Below are 17,499 nucleotides of genomic sequence, written 5' to 3'. Positions count from 1 at the left end.
GCGCTTTTATTCGTACCTCAGTATCTACTGCAGCGCTCCACAGTGACCTTGCTCTGTTAGTACGTTGTTTCTTTGGGCCTCTGCTGTGTAGCACCATCCTTCACTTGGTTAACATTTCGCCGGCAGCAAAGTTAGTAGGATGCAAAGGGGTAAATACTGGTGCAGTAATTCAATTCCTTGGCGGCACGTGTAAATCCAGAGATTCTCAAACTCGGGGGTTGGGCCCAAGGTTCGCAAGGTCTTTACATTGGGGGGTGCTGAGCTCCCAAGTCTTAACGTAACTATCGTTGCGAACCTTGAGGCCGTTCCCAACCCCAGTCTCTTGGGAAATCCCTTCGGCTTACTCTTTGTGCTCGCCGCCAATGGATCCCAGATCCGTCATTTTCTGCTATCGGCCATAATTATTTAAATGTAGTTTTTTAGGGGGGTCGCATCGTGCTTGCTGATGTGAAGGCGGTCACCAGTAAAAAAGTGCCTGAGAGGCCACTGGTGTAAATGTTTGTAGAGTTTCAGGCCTTGCAAAGGATGACATTTAGATTGAAGTGAGATATTATTTATATCATTTTGGTTCAATATGTTTTATGTATGGAACTATTAATTACACTTTTTGTCTTGAATTCATATTTCTAGTGGTAACCAAGAAACACTGAGTGTCTGATCCTCTAATGTATATGGTTTGATGGCACGTGGAGCGAGGCACACAAAGGAGTGGTTTCACAGAGGGATTAGTATGCTTTTAACGGATGTTGGCACAACAGTCCGAGCACTGTTTTCTGGGTGCAGTCGATTTGCGATTACGGTAACTCCTTCGTAGCACAAGTAGCACTGATTATGAATATATTCTCTGACATTTACTGAGTGGGAGCTAGCCTACCGCTGGGTTCAACAGACGGCTTAGGTGAACTTCTGCTGGTCTCTAAAAATGCTGCTTTATAGGGGCTTTGAAGTGCTACCGTGGGCTCTGAATCTACTGTGGATGAAGGGTTAGATACTTCGATCAGACTGGATGTGCCTTCAGCGCTCATAATAAAACCAGTTCCACCCGTACGTAGTGCTGGTGCTGGATCAGTACGTGATTGAGTCAGGCTCGACGATACGTAAGTTCAACCTCTAGTTGTTTTTAGTCTTATCATTCTAGTTGACCAAGGAAATTATGCAGTCTATGTTATGTTATTGTATGCTCATTTTATCTTCATTTGGTAGTCTCTAAATAAGTGACTGGGATGAGCTATCCAAGCCAGGTGGCTGAGGCTAGCTTGGTCAACCTGGCGTCATCTAGTTTCCTCGTCTATATATGGGTCAGACCTCTCCTAAGATGAGAATTTGTGCAGGATCAGACTTGTACAGTGCTTTTGTCGACAGTGGCAGCACTGTGTTTGAGACTATTTTTGGAACATTTTCCCCCTCCTGTATCCATGTCTGAAGTCTCTACTAAATTATGGTATATATAAGTCAGTGTACTACAATACATAAATAAATTCTCCTCTCTCCCGAGGGAGGCCTGGGAGTTTGAGGGTTTCTGCGCAGTATCTTAGCTCGTCTCCTAGCACGCAACTTTCTGGACAGAGAGGCAGCCGCGCGGGGGGAGGGGGAGGGGGTGAGCTCTGATGTGTTCCTGGATCTGTTGTGAGCACGTGGCCCAGACTATAGGTGATGCACAGCCCCGAGTGCCTACCCACTGGGGACCATTTGGCTTGCACTTTCCACTCTCTCTCTAGCTTTCCTGCTTCACTCCCTTGGTACGTCTAATCCATCCTTTGCTCTGGATTCCTATTGCTGTGGTGCTATAGTCACTGACTAGCTATATCTCTCACCCCCCGCTGTCTCCCATACTCTGGTCCTTGTACGTATAGATCTCACCACGATGTACTGCACGCTCTGTTGAGCCAGTGACTCGCCCTGTACGCATCTGCCTCTGGAAGTCCACAGAATTCTTAGCCCTGCGTATTCTTGCACACCTTCATGGGGATGAAATCTTTCCCCATCTGGTCTGGAGTACGGGTTTCTGCCATTCTACATCATCCTGCATCACGTGCCCAGATCCGATTTTTGCATGCCAGAGCCTACGTCTACAGATGGTTAGGCCTCTAGCTCCCATCCGACCTGTGCAGCTAGTCGTAACTTGCACCATTGCCAACACTTGTTTTGGTGCCGTTCAGTGTATGGCTTGTTCCTTGCCTGCGATGCTTACAGGCCCTGGCACGTATGTTGTGGCGCCGTGTCTACTAAGAGAGGCCTCTCCTGCAATCAGGTCTCGCACCTTGGCTCCTCCTCTAGTGTGGTCGACCCTTTTCAATGGATCTGGTGACCCGGTGCCCTGTTCCTGTGTCGTGTCTATTGATTCAGTCCTGCCAGTGCTGTCTTTTAGTCCAGCTGTTCAGGCCACTGCTAGGATCTTAACTCCTAATGTAGGCAGCCACTCAGCTATCTGTCATGAGTGACATCCACTTGCGGGAGTCTTTAGTCTCATGCATAGCACTTCTTCTGCTTGGTCGTTCGTGCCCATGTCTCGCTGGTGCCTCGCGCATTCTCTCTAGGCAGCCTTCATTTGGGGGGCATCTTACTGATGTACTCCTGGATGTTCTGGGTCTTCATCCGACAGTGGCTTTTGACACGTGCAACCCCAGCCCCCCGCCCGCCTTCTTTCTGGCTGAGTCGTCGGAGTAACTTCTGAGGTGTGGCTTGGGGTTGGAAACCTCCGTGTCATTTTGTGAAGGCTGCCGGGGTCTTCAACGATCGGCAGTCTTCCAAATGTCCTCCTTTGGCCAGTCACATATACCGGCCGGGTATCTGATGACCGGCAGGGCGTACTCTGTTGATGGCGTGATCATTGTTCTTCCCATGAGCTGGCTCTTTCAGGATGCCTGTCGTTTTTCCGTTTGGATGATTACTTTAGGATGTTGCTGTCTTGCTTGCTCTCTTGCCTCATCGTGGTTATCCCTCGGTGCCTCTGATGGGCGTGAACGTCTGCTACTACCTGTAGATGGTCTGTTATGTTTGCTATGTGGTCCCGGCGTAGTGTAGTATCACACCCATTGTCTGTGACCTACATTCCCTCTCTTCACTACCATCGGTACTCCACACTTCTCCAGTACGAATGACCTCCCTGATATCGGCGGCACTGTATAGATCGCTACTCAGTCGTCTTCTGTTGAGGGCTGGATTAGCAGAGTCATGTCTCGTTCTTTCTTAGCATCCAGCTTGATGTCATCACATGTAGAGGGAGGAGGTGGCTGATGGTGATAGTTCCACTCCTGAGCTGTACCCGTATCCAGTCCTTTATTATTGCTGGCTGAGGGGGTTTAAGCCGATTGCGAACAGCAGCGGGGACAGTGATCACGTTCGGTAGTATGCCGCACTTTGTGGCCCTTGTGCAAGCTGCTGACGTTGATTCAGTGTTGTTTACTGTCCATTGATTCTTGAGGAGTCCCTTAGTGTTCTGTTGGACTTTGTCTATCCACGTGTGCTTGTGTTTGTAGTCAATCAGCGCTGTGCTTCAGGTTGGGTCTGTCTAGAGCCTTGAGTCTTGGGCAACTGTCTTATATGAGTGTTGTCCTCTGTTGTTCCCCACTGCCTTTCTCTGGCTTGGCTTCATGGTATTGGCTCCATATGTTTCCGCTTGGCGGCTCCTGATGCGCTGTAGGACTTTCATGTCTGTGGGGAGGGAACAGTGTGGGATGTGTTTCTGGTGCGGTCGGTGTGGTGATGTGTTGTGCTGACTTGCAGGGTCTGTGCACTGAACGCGTATCCTTCTGCCCTGCTGATGCAGTACAGATTGCCGTGTTCGGGAGCCTCGTCTCGGCTGCCGTGCCCTCATGAGGCTTTCACTCGTCTCAGGTCTGGTTTGTGTTCTCCTCATCGGGTCGCGTATCTCCATGGACCCTTAGGTCGTATTTGGTTTGTCGTGGTGTGTGTCTCATGTTCTTGACCCGCTGGCTGTGTCTTCTACTGTGATGTCTGTTCTGGGAGTTGCTGGTGCTCTGTTCTAGTCTTGCAGCCCCTTGCCACTGGTTCGATTTGCTCTTCTCCCATATGTCTTCCATTGTACTGTTCAGTTTTTGTGCCTCTGCTGTATTGTGTGTGTTTGCACTGCAGTTGGGAGTACACCTGGATGGTTCTTTGGGAAACGGGGCATTACCTTTTTGGCCTTGCTCTTTGTATCTCCTTAGCCTGGTAGCCAGTGCTGTGAGCCTTTGTTTAGCAGTCTCCTAGGGCTTCAGTAGGGGTCAGGCCCTGTTTTTTTCAGCTGAGTCTTATCCTTAATCTCTACCCTTCATGTAGTTCACCAGGCTGTTCTTTTATCTTGGTTCTCCGTTGTCTGGCTGTTTGGTGGTGTCGGTGTTGATCCTTATCCTACCAACCTCATTTTTTGTTTTGATTTGGTCGTCGTGTGTTTTTGTGGTTTTGTTTTTTGTGGGTTGTTTGGGTTGTGTGTGTGTGTTTCTGTGTGATTTTGTTCCAAGGGGTGTGTCTGTGTTGATGGGGTTTTGTTGTGTGGTATACCTTCCTGCGCAGGTATATTGCATCTCCTGCAGTTCTTGGCGCTGGTCATAGACCGTGCGGGGAACGGCACGGTTTTATCCATGTTGTCATCTGGGTACATACTGTTGTTCTTCTTTTGTGTGTAGCCAGCATCTCCGACTTACAGCAGGCCTGCGTAGCTGCTTTACAGTTCATTCGGTTTGAATTACTCGGTGTAGCTTAGGAGTTTCTCGATGAGGGCTCTATTGGTATCTTTAAATTACTATCATCTTTCTAACATATGTAAGCGACTGGAGTAGTGTAGTGGTTTAAGAGCCCGCCGCCCTTGTATGGGAGACCGCCTTTTACTGAGAGCCGTCCATGGGCATAGGTACCCTACCTTTCCAGTAGCGGCCCTTGGTCAGTAAGCCCCACTAACGCTTCACCTGCCATACCTCAAATCGAGCAGTGCACATGAATAGGATGGATCACATGCTGGCTGGACGATCGCCCCGGCTCTTCAACAAGGTCGCGCCAGATGCTGAGAGAACCCGGACAATCTGACAGGTAAAAGTGAGGCGTCTTGGACGACAGAACCGATGTCAAATGTGGAATGAGACAAGTAGAATAGCCATGGAGTAATTGATGCAGAATGTGGCTCACTGACAACGTTTGAGGGCTCTAAGTCCAGATTTGATGAGGGGTGATTACTGAAGCGTCATGTTCCGGAATACTTCTATGGCAATGGACAAGACGATCTCCACACTAATGAGAAAGAGCTATTACCTAACTACTGCACTTTCAGACCCTGTAAAGAGGAAGCTGTCTCTCACAGCTTGAGATCGACAATCCTTATCATCGCTCCAGACTCAAGAAGACCTTTGGGGTAAGACCAATGTGGTGTTGCCAGCCCACCGCCTGCCACACCTGAAGCTGAAACTTCACTGCCACCCCCTCCATTGCAGAGCACAGCAGCTGATATGAGGCATAAGATCATGGAGAAACCAGCTACAGTCAATCCTCGAGACCAATTACCAAGGCTCAGTGGAGAAGTACCATCAGCTAGTATGTTAGAAGATGCCAATAGAGCCCTCATGACAATCCCTACTACCACCATATATATATATATATGTCATCCTTTTGTCTTCAGCTCATCCTGTTATATTATATCTTGCGTGTTTCAGTTTTGATTCCCTGATAAGGATAATAACCTGTCTGTTTCATTTTGTGTTCTTAATTAGTATTCCTTTGTTTTAAATCTTTCCAGCATTGTGTACCATTCAGCATTTGTGTACATGTTTACAGTAGAAGATTTCAAGTGTAGATAAGCTACTTATTTACAGCAGAATATTCCAAGTGTGGATAAGCTACATATTGACCAGATAGATCACTATGAAGAGGAGATTTGAAAGTGGTACAAGCAAGAGATGGCAAAAACAACTGAGTGAAGTAGCAGCTAAGAACTCAAAGCCAATAACTTCATTTCTGAAACCACTGGAAAGCACACCTTACCCAACAAACAATGCTACAGATAATGAAAACTCCACAACTGCAATAGGTGATATTTCAATGCCAATACCTGAACATGAGGACAGTTGTCAAGAAGACGTCCCAACAGTAACAGATGCAGCTGAAGATCCTGTGTATGATCAAGAAACTCAACAGCAACAGGAAGATATAGATCTTATGCAGCAAGAGCAATTCATGAGTACTACAGGTTTGACTGTGACTGACATTGGAATTATTGACAAGAGCAATGCTGCCTAAATGAAATCTTTTCTTCAAATTAGTTGTTTTGAAATTCCAAGTAACATTCCATGAGATACTGATAATCATGCTTTCCCTACTTGTCTGCTTACAAAAACTCTTCCAAATGGTGAGACCTGCACAAGAGACTGATTATGCTGGAGTACGGAAAAACAATCTCTGTATTGTGCACCCCACTTGAATAAAAGTGCTGCAAATGCATTAGTTCTCTCTGATCAATCAGGATGGAGCATCAACAGAGGTTGAGGAAATTGAAAGACCGGATACCATCACATGAGAGATCAACGTCACACAAAGAAAACTATGTTGCATGGAAATCAGCCAATAGGGCAGCACCAACTGAAAGTTCAGTTGAGAATTTACTCTTGACTGAACTCTCTACAGAAACTAATAACTAGAAAAAACTTCTTGAGCGCATCCTGAACATCATCCTTTTTCTTTCTGAGTAGGGATTGGCTCTCTTTGGTTTCAGTCAACATATTGGTGATCATGCAAATGGAAACTTTGTAGCGTAGTTGAGCTCCTCAGAAAATATGACCCACTTTTATCAGAGCATGTTAAATGTGTTTGAGAATCGCAAGGGAGTCAAAAGCACATGGAAGTCTATTATCTCTCCACACCCATACAAAACATGCTTATTGAGCTATGTGGGTCATTTGTACAAACAATTCTTGATGAGATTCAAAATGCCAGGTATTTTTCAATCATTGTTGCTGCTACTCCAGATTGTTCTCACAAGGAACAGACTATGGTTATTCAATATGTTAAGATTGTAGACAGCTCAAAATTTTCAATTGAAGAAAGGTTTATTTTGTTTGATAATTTCACGAGAAAAACTGGAAAAGAAATTGCTGCTCGAGTACTAGCAATTCGAGAAGGTTTTAAGTTAGATTTTCAAGTCTGCGTTGGTCAAGCCTATGACAATGGATCTAATATGGCTGGGAAGTACAAAGGTGTACAAGCAGTTTTGCTTGAGCATAATTCAAACTGTATTTTCTTTAGCTGTGGAAATCACACACTAAACCTTGTAGGTGTTGACTGTGCTGAATCATGCAAGAAGGCAATTACTTACATTGGAACTGTTCAGCAAATGTAGAATCTCTTTAGTAGCAGTCCACAAAGGTGGGAAACTTCCTGTTTCACTGCATAGGATGTCTAAACTAGATGGTCTGTACAGACTGATGGTGTTCAACCAGTTCTGTAGCATTGGATTCAGTGAGAAAGGCTTTTAAATGAGCCTGAATCTCTCAATCTCACTGTACAGGCTCAAACTGAACTTCAATCTATTCAGAAGCATATGTCCAAATTTGAATGCATTCTGATGTCATGTTTGTAGATGAAGCTACTTACAATGATCCACCAAACTAATCTGAAGCATGCAAAGCCACAGTTAATGTTGAGAGGAGAAAACACTGAAAAGTCTTATCAGTGACATTCAACAGATTCGTGAACAATGGGATGTGATCTTGACTGACTTCAAATTAGTAGCACATAATATTGGCATTTCATCTGAGTTCTCCACCAATCACAACTCACCTACTGAATCTGATGCCGAGCAGCATTATAGGGTCAATGTCTTCCTTGTCATCATTGCCTCTTCAATCAGGTCCTACACATCAATTGAGTCACTGCGACTAATTTTTTGGCTTTCTTTGGCAGTTTAACAGACCGACTAATGAAGATCTACTTTCTGCAGCTGAACAATTTCAGCAACAGTACAACAAAGAAATCTCAAAAGATCTCAGTGACAAGGTCATGTTTCTCAAACGAATATATTCCACGAATTTTAAATTGAATTGCAAACCAAAGGAATTGCTTCAAGAAATACTTGATCTTGGACTCTCTGGGGTGTTTACTAATATCACAATTGCATTGGGTATTTTTGTCAGTTTGCCTGCAACAGTGGCTTCAGATGAACATGCCTTCAACATGAAGAAGCAGGTAAAGAACTATCATAGTTCAACTATGGGACAAGAGCATTTGAATGGGCTAGCCATGCTTAATATTAACTGTGACATTGCACGAAAGCTAGATTTTTCTTCAATAATTAGTGCATTTGCACAGAAAAAGGCTAGAAAAGCATTTGCTAAATTAAAAAATATTCAAATTATGTCTCACTCTTTTTTGGTGCCTGATTTTGTTTTCATGTGTCGTCATTTTTTATTTTTATTATGGCGAGGGGCCTCAAAGGCTGGAAGTGGCCCAGGCCTTTTTGGACCTCTGAGAGGGCCTGGTCAGAAGGGAATTCCTCATGCAAACACAGGGCAGTATTTGACTTCAATGCAGTCTTTCTTAGGTAAAACTCCAATTCATTGATTTCAGTAGGAGTTTGCTTAAGTAAAAACTGCAGGATCATGAGTCTATGTAGCTTGATTTTGGGTTTCTCTCATAACTGACTTTGCTAAGGATGAGTCCTGGCATCCTTACTCACACTGAGTAGTACTTTACTCCATTGAACTCAATGGGTCCACTCAGGGTACTTTTCAATATAGGTGATGGTGGCAGAATTTGCCCCATAATATTTAGGAGAATAGATTTCTACTCCTCTTAGGTTGAGCAATACCGTATTTCACAAGAAGTCCTATTCATTTCAGTGGGATTATTGCAGAAAAAGATACTACTCAATACAGAGACAGAAGTCCTTAATATGGTAAACTTGTTCCATGGGAATGGAATATTGAATGAATAATATGTACCCTATAAAGGCTGATTGCATAGAAAATGAAAGATGCAGATGTGTTCCCCTTATGTTTTGTACTTTTTTTCCATGTAAGACTGGTAGCAATGTGTGTAACTGGAACTCAGCCCCATTGCCATCCCTGCAAGACAGAATTCGAATTGAAAATTAATCTTTACCTATTACCCAAGAGATAATGAGCATCTCCATCCATGAGAAGCTGGATGTTTTCATTCTGAACAGCTGTTTTCCATTATCTGTTCTAGTTTCATTAGGTAGGAGTTTGGTGCCTTCAAATCTGTCAGATGCATTCATGACTAGCAGACCAAGAAAAATTGTGAAAGAGGCTGCATGTGCTACAAACTTCATAAACGGTCCACGCATTATCCTCCCCAGCTGTAACACAAAACAAAACACAAAAAAATTCTATCAATTTTTAAAAAGTACATTTCTGTCAAAATCACAGTAAATAAAGACGATGAAAATATATACACACTGTAATGTCAATGAAATTTACCTTGTAAAAATGTCTATTATTGGCTATCTTCAGAAACAAGAGGAACAATTTTGCTATTAAATGTCAGTATTCTTCTTTACCTATATAGCAATGTTTAAAAATATTACTATAATTCTTTCTTACACTTCTTTGCACCTATTATCATAGATCATACAGAGAAATATTCATTGTCACTGGAAAGTTTCTTTTAATTTTCATTCTTGAAATCCTTAAGAAACATTGTTTAGTTTGTTAAGCAGGAACACTGAAATATTAGTGGGACTACAATAGAGATGAAGACACGAGGTTTTGGTTTGATGTAGTATTCAACTTAGTGGGCAGGTTCAGGATAGCAAAAGCAGTTTTTCTGACCTTTCTTGCCTTTTGGTTTTTAACATTTAAATAGGCCCCAAACGGTTGTGTTTACACTACTGTAGCTTCTTACTTTTTTTTTATTCTCTTAATGAAATTTCTTTAAACACCCACCAACAGAGATGACTACACCCTGAACTGACGTTTAGACTGATTTAGTATGACATTAAACATAACTGAAAATTCATGTAAGCCCACACCCACCTACTAAAACATCTATTTTAAAGGGATTGGTAACTTCTTGCATTCCTCTCATCAGTCCTAATTAATTAATCCAGTTGCATGCTGGGCACAAAATGCCTATCTGTTATTTTGAGTCATGACAGCCACTGCATGTGCCAAAATAAGTGAAGAATTCAAAGCAAGCCTCAAGGGGTCATCGGCTGAAATAGTTAGTATTGGTGGCCACTGAAAAAGGTAAGGAGAGGCCGCAAGCATTAGTTACTACAAGTAGTTATTTAAAATTATTATTTCCAGGTCCAAGTCAGACTTCAGCCAACATCAAACTGAAGTTTAAATAACCAAGGAATAAGAGGTCAGTGAAGGATACAGTAGTAGCATTGATAAAACACAGATAACTTACTGAAAAAGATAGTCATATCTAAAAATAATATTATAAAGGAACACTGTCAAGGTTAATAGGTCCCAAATTTGAACTCTCTACTCTTCTACATATCCTTTTACAAATCCATGCAATTCATTATGTATTTCCAACCCCCCATAAAATTACTTCGTCTTTTTCCTAAAAATAATAAATTTCCTCAGCCTCATGAGGTGCTCTACAACAACAATTTATTGTATGTGCGGTGTGAAGTGAAAGGATACTTCTTACAGGTTTCATTTTCAAACTTCCCCGGGGGAGGAGGGGTAACGGGGTCAGGTCTCACCACCTGGCACCTCCTGCTGGCAGTCTCTGGGAATTAGCTCTGTCCAGTGGAGCACCCCCTCCTGATGGTGTCCCGTCCGTTGTCTCACCCTCAGTTGGTGTCTCTGGACCCATGTTGCTCCCAACTCATGGTGTCCTCTTCTGGGACCACTGCCCTCTGGCGGTGCCCCTTAGTCCATCCACACCCCCTTCCGGGAGGGGTGGGGTTGATCAGCAGTCTCTCTGCACCCCAGCCACCACATACAACCACACACCCCAAAGTCTAATCCCTCTTGGCATGGATCAGGCGTAGTCTATGATGGCCGCTCCCTATGGCCAATGGCTGGGTGTACTGCAAGGAGGGAAGGGAGGGACCCAGGCCCGCCCTCTACTCTGGGTCCTGGCCCAGGGACCCTCTGGCAGCAGCCTCGCTGTCCTCCTTCTCTCTCCTCGTCCGTCTGCTTCCCTGGGCCACTTCCCCTATGGCCCTTTGCACCTGCTAGGCCTTTCCCTTCAGGGCCTGCAGCCTGGCAGGCTACGGGCTAGAGCTCCCTTTTGCTCCCCGAGCCTGGCCAGCACTGCGCTATTCGCAGTGCTAGTCTCCCACCCTTGGAGACTGACCTTCCCCTCTCAAAGGCCTGGGACAGACTGACTGCTGCCTGCCTGGGCAGCCTTCTTATAGGGCTGAGCCTGGCCCAAATTGGCTGTCTCCACTCTGGGCCCTGATTGGCTCAGAATAAGCCCTTCCCTAATTGGCTCCCTGTCTGTGCAGGTGCCCTGGCCTGCCATAGCCCACACTTTCAGGGAGTGGGGCAGTGTGTCCCACTACAGGGGGTTATAAACAACGAGTAAAACAGATTTTGAGAATGATAAACAAAATACCTTGACAGTGTCCTTTTACATGCATTATCTGCCTGCATTCATAAACGAGGATGGGACTGGGAGACAGATGCCAGAAAGAGAAATACCCAGGGAACAAGCAAAAATATTGAAGGAAATCAAGTTAATGCCAGAATAGCTGATCAAGAAATTAAAAAATAAAAATCTAAAAGACTGACAAAGCCCTCCGCTCCTCAAAAAACAGAAAAAATCTTAAAAACTCATTGGAAATAAAATAGGCTACAGATAGCTTAGGTTTTTTTCCTAACACCAACATTTGGGAAGTGACCAGAGCTAGGCTAGGAATAGAAGTTTTGTAACTTTGGCTCTACCTGTGGAGAAGATGCAGGACAGAAAACATTAATTAGGGACAGAATGGGGAACACAGAAAGACAGGGCTTGAAAGTAGAGCTTGCTGCACTGAATATGCATTGAATTTAATAGGAGTTGAGGGCTTGCAGCATCACATAAGATTGGACCATAAATCTTGGTAGATGACATGGATATAGAAACGGGAAATTACACTTTCCAATGGTGAAGAAGGAACAAAAAACTTGGTGCAAAAACGTAGTGGACATGCTTTTTAGGGTGGTCCCTTCAAGCTTCTCTTATAGAATCATAGATTCAGAACTGTAAGGGACCTCGAGAGGTCATCTAGTCCAATCCTCTGCATTCAAGGCAGGACAAAGTATTATCTAGACGATCCCTGACAGGTGTTTATCCAACCTGCTCTTAAAAAACCCCAATGATGGAGATTCCACAACCTCCTTAAGCAATTTATTCCATTTCTTAAACACTCTGACAGTTAGGAAGCTTTTCCTAATGTCCAACCTAAACTGCCCTTGCTGCAATATAAGCCAATTGCTTCTTGTCCTAACCCCAGAGGTTAAGAAGAACAATTTTTCTCCCTCCTCCCTTATAATAACCTTTTATGTACTTGAAAACTGTTTATGATGTCCCCTCTCAGTCTTCTCTTCTCCAAACTAAACAAACCCATTTTTTTCATCTTCCCTCATAGTCATGTTTTCTAGACCTTTAATCGCTTTTGTTGCTTCTTTTGGACTCTCTCCAATTTGTCCACATCTTTCCTGAAATGTGGCACCCAGAACTGGACACAATAACAATCAGATGTGGAGTAGAGCGGAAGTTACTTCTCCTGTTTGCTTACAACATCCTGCTAATACATCCAGAATTATGTTTTTTTTTTATGCAACAGTGTTACACTGTTGACTCATATTTAGCTCTGTGATCCGTATATACCCCCAGATTCTTTCCGCAGTACTCTTTCCTAGGCAGTCATTTCCATTTTATATGTGTCAATGATTGTTCTTCCTAAGTGAGTACTTGCATTTGTCTTTATTGAATTTCATCCTATTTACTTCAGATCATTTCTCCATTGTCCAGATCATTTTGATTTTATCCTCTCCTCAAACACTCGCAACCTCTCCCAGCTTAGTATCATTCGCACTTTATAAATGTACTTTCTATGCCATTATCTAAATCATCAATGAAGATATTGAACAAAACCGGACCCAGAACTGATCCCTGTGGGACCCCACTCGTTATGCTCTTCCAGCATGACCGTGAAATCACTGATAACTACTCCCTGAACGATTTTCCAACCAGTTATGCACTCACCTTACAGTACTCCATCTAGATTGTATTTCCCTCATTGTTTATGAGACGGTCAGTATCAAAAGCTTACTAAAGTCAAGATATTCCACATCTACCACTTCCCCACTATCCACAAGGCTGTCCGCTGTCAAAGAGCATCAGGATGTTGACTAATTCGTCTTGCAATCCATGTTACTATCATCTAATGATTTCGTAGAGTGTTTTCAAATTGATTATCTTAATATTTGCTCCATTATCTTCTTGGGCACAGAACTTAATGATACGTGGTCTGTAAATTCCCCAGGTTGTTCTTATTTTCCATTTTATGATGGCACATATATTTTGCCCTTCCAGTCTTCCTGAGAATGTCTCCCATTTGACCATGGCTTTTGGATCTGGTATGCCTATCATTTTCACATGCACTTCTTTGCAACATGGGGAAAAGCTCATGTTGCAGAGGAGGGCTGTATATACTTCATACATTGCTTTTGAAATATAGTCTCCCCCATGGACGAGAATATGTACCTCTGATTAAACTCTCAGCCCATGATGATCTGCAGTGAGTATCTTGGTTTATATTCGGTACCTCATTATGTTGCCATAAACTCCTGCGCTGGCTCATTACTTAGTCCATAATGCCACGATTTCTGCCCCTAGTTTCATTGCGCACTGCTGAAAGACACTAGAGGTTGCTTCAGATGTAATACGAGGACAGAATGTGACCCATACAAAAATTTATGAAAGAAATACTATCCTACAAGATACGATCAAATTCTGCCTCTCGTTATGCTGTTGTCAATGGAGTGAATGAATTTGCACTTGTGTAAATGTGAAAAAAAAATATTTTAGTAAGTATGGTCTAAGGATGAAACTATGGACTGTGTATAGAAAATGGCAGAAGATTGGTCTTGTAAGAAATTGGCATTAGCGATTCTGTTAGAAGATGTATTGCCGCTGAGCATTACTGAATCAATGTCTCCATGTATGTTAAGGGGCGTTAGATTGGAAAGTGCTGCCCTCTGGTAACATACTTAAGCTTCCTGATCATTATGGCCATTACTTCCCCATGGTCTTGTTTTGTTTGGGTTGAAATGTAAATGTCATACTTTGCTAATGACCAGTATGGTTTCCGTTTCCCTACCAAATTTTTCTGTGTTCAGTTGGATATACCTGATCTTTATAATCCCTGTTCGTTTTCTGTGTTATTACCGTCTGCTGGTACCTGGTTAGCTTTAGAGCGTGACTGTTTCAGCACAGAGGTGGGCTGCATTCGTGGACAAAAGGGTGAGGTAATTCCTATTAACTACATATCACTTTGTAAAGTGGCAAAATGGATTTTCTTGGAGTGGAAAGTGTATATAAAGTATACTGCTGTATCATTATCATTACCTGTGACTGAGGATATGGAAATTGAAGGGAAGTAAGAACTGGTAGTATAAATAGATGATCAACATTGTGGGTCATATTGTCCAATTAAACAACTATAAAAGTGTGTAAAGGCATTATATGCTATGCTATAGAACTGGCAGATGCATTTAATTAGTGAATGTAGAATTACAAATTTTAACATTGCAGAGGACGGACTATAAATTTGTCATTATAGAAAGGAATCATTGCACACATACAAAGGAAATGAACTTCCTAGGGAGGAGTAAATTGGGAAGGGCACTAGGTTCATGTGAGATCACAAAAGCTAAATAGAGTTAATATGTAACACTATGCAAAAAAATCACAACATATTCTAGGATGTCTCAGCAGGAGCGTTGTAAGTCAAGACAGGAGAAGTACTGTACATACTCGTTCATAAGCCAAATATTTTTGGTAAAAAGTGACTCATAAAAGAGCAGGAGTCAGCTTATAAATGGGTCTACACCAAAATTTGATGATTTTAAACTCTATGGAATCATTGAATTGAACATCTAATACAGGGATCAGCAACCTTTGGCACTCTGGCAGGCTGGGCTGGTTTGTTCACCTGCTGCGTCCGCAGGTTTGGCTGATTGCAGCTTCCACTGGCCACGGTTCAGCACTGCAGGCCAATGGGGGCAACGGGAAGTGGCGTGGGCCATGGGATGTGCTGGCCCCTGAAAGATAGGGTTGGCTTATGAAAGGGTCATACAGTTTTTGCTATTTTTACCTATCCATTTTTGGGGGGTTGGCTTATAAATGAACGGGCTAATGAACAAGTATACACGGTAATTCTTCCACTCTACTCTCTGCACTGGTAAGGCCTCAGTTGGAGTATTGTGTCCAGTTCTGGGTGTCATATTTCAGGAAAGATGAGGACAAACTGAAGAAAGTCCAGAGGAAACCAACAAAAGTGATTAAAGGTCTAGAAAATCTGACTTGTGAGGAAAGATTGAAAAAAAAATGGGTTTGTTTAGTTTGGTGAAGAGAAGACTGAGAGGGGGACATGATAACAGTTTTCAAGTACATAAAAGGTTGGGTCTTGCCCATATGCTCACAATCTGACTGATTGCTATACTTGGGGTTGGGAAGGAATTTTTCCCCCTTGCAGCATGGGGATGGGTCACTTGCAAGTTTAAACTAGTGTAAATGGTGAATTCTTTGTAACTTGAAGTCTTTCAACCATGATTTGAGGACCTCAGTAACTCAGCCAGAGATTAGAGGTCTATTACAGAAGTGGGTGAGTGAGGGTCTGTGGCTTGCAATGTGCAGGACCTCAGACTAGATGACCACGATGGTCCATTCTGACCATAAAGGCTATGAATCTATGTTGTTACAGGGAGGAGGTTTCTCCTTAACCGCTGAGGATAGGACAAGAAGCAATGGGCTTAAATTGCAGCAAGGGAGGTTTAGATTGGACATTAGGAAAAAACTTCCTGGCAGGGTAGTTAAGCACTGAAACAAATTGCCTAGGGAGATTGTGAAACCTCCATCACTGGAGGTTAGACAAACTAGACATTCCTGTCAGGAATGATCTAATTATTACATAGTCCTGCCTTGAGTGCAGGGGACTGTACTAAATGGCCTATTGAGGTCCCTTCCAGTTCTGCACTTATATGATTCTATTATTATCAGAGCCAGCAACTGGATGCCTATTTCACTAGTCTCTGACATGTATATTTATTGCAACAATGATAAGGATAAAACAAAGCAAAAAGATCCTGTTCTCATAATGGCTCAGGCTAACAAACATGACAGGAGAAAGATACATATTTAGGGGGGAAGAAACTTTAAAACTTTTAGCACAGAATTCTAGAAGATATATATAAACATCCCGAACCAAAGAAAATCACTATCATCATCATGCATTTTTATTACAATAGCACCCTCAAGCCCCAAACACATCAAAAGGCATTGTCCCTACCCCATACAGCTTATAATCTAGCTCTAATTGCTGTTCTGTCCTGACATCATTTACAGGGATCAATATTCCCAAGCTTCCAGCACAAGGCAGGTGGGAACATCCAGAGCTCTTAGGAGTGTGGGTAATCCAGTAAAACCAATCATCTGAGGACAAGAGATACAGGCAGCGTGGGCACACTTGCAAAATTCACTTTGGTTCTGGAGATATTTTTGCTATGTTTTCCATTTTGAATAGAGAAAATAACACTGGAACCAGTAATATATCTAAAAGCAGAATGAACTTTTGAAGTGCCCATCTGTAAGTAACTTTCTTTTTTCTAAAGACACCATAGTCAATAGACTACAACTTATATATTGACTTACATTTGTATGTATTAAATACCTAAAAGAGCACCTACTCCAAGCCCTCGACAAACTCTTGAAAATACAATTAATCCTTTAACAGACTGGCATTTACTCATGGATGGCTCTACCCCAGAAATAGTGTGAACATAAACATATAATAAACTCCACCACCAAACTCAGCATCGGAATCTCCAACCTGCCCTATCCCTCAGTTCCCTACAGCCAAGTGCGCCGTGAAGGTTAACAAACATGGGCAGTTACATATAGACTAGGTGGAAAATTGGGTTCTAAAGTTACAAGGACCTAACAAAGAATGCCCAAAATATCTAAGGTACTTATGTGATGCCCAATACTGTAATATCTGAATGCCTCACAATCTTTTATGTGAGGTAAGAAAGTTCTATTTGTCCGCATTTTAGAGATGGGAAACTGAGGTACAGAGAGGCTAAGGGGCATATTTTTAAATTTATTAGGCACTGCTTCACTCATCGTTACAACATCTAACTGATTTAGGAGTCTAAATCCTAGTCTCAAAAGGGAGTTAGACACTTTGGAGACTAAATCCCATCTACTGTCACTAAGATTTTGATTCTGAAGTGCCCAGTCCCTTTTGGAAAGGAGATTTAGGCTTCTAAAGTAGTTTAACATTGGAATGCTGGGTACCACAACTCCTAAATATCTTTAAAAATCTGG

General features: G+C 42.8%; 1 protein-coding gene across 5 annotated transcripts in view; it reads right to left on the bottom strand.

Annotated features, from left to right (window-relative positions):
• TRPC6 (transient receptor potential cation channel subfamily C member 6) overlaps positions 1–17,499 on the bottom strand; it is a 77,088-nt gene that overhangs the window by 44,800 nt on the left and 14,789 nt on the right. For all 5 annotated transcript variants that reach the window (XM_075061720.1, XM_075061716.1, XM_075061717.1 and 2 more), the window contains one exon: positions 9,085–9,301. In XM_075061720.1, coding sequence (XP_074917821.1) covers positions 9,085–9,301 — 217 coding nt within the window. The remainder of the gene's footprint in view (positions 1–9,084; positions 9,302–17,499) is intronic.

Source organism: Chelonoidis abingdonii, chromosome 1, assembly GCF_003597395.2.
Source record: "Chelonoidis abingdonii isolate Lonesome George chromosome 1, CheloAbing_2.0, whole genome shotgun sequence".
Lineage (NCBI taxonomy): Eukaryota > Metazoa > Chordata > Testudines > Testudinidae > Chelonoidis > Chelonoidis abingdonii.
Note: the sequence above shows the minus strand (reverse complement) of the source record. Positions and strands in the feature narration are given on the sequence as shown.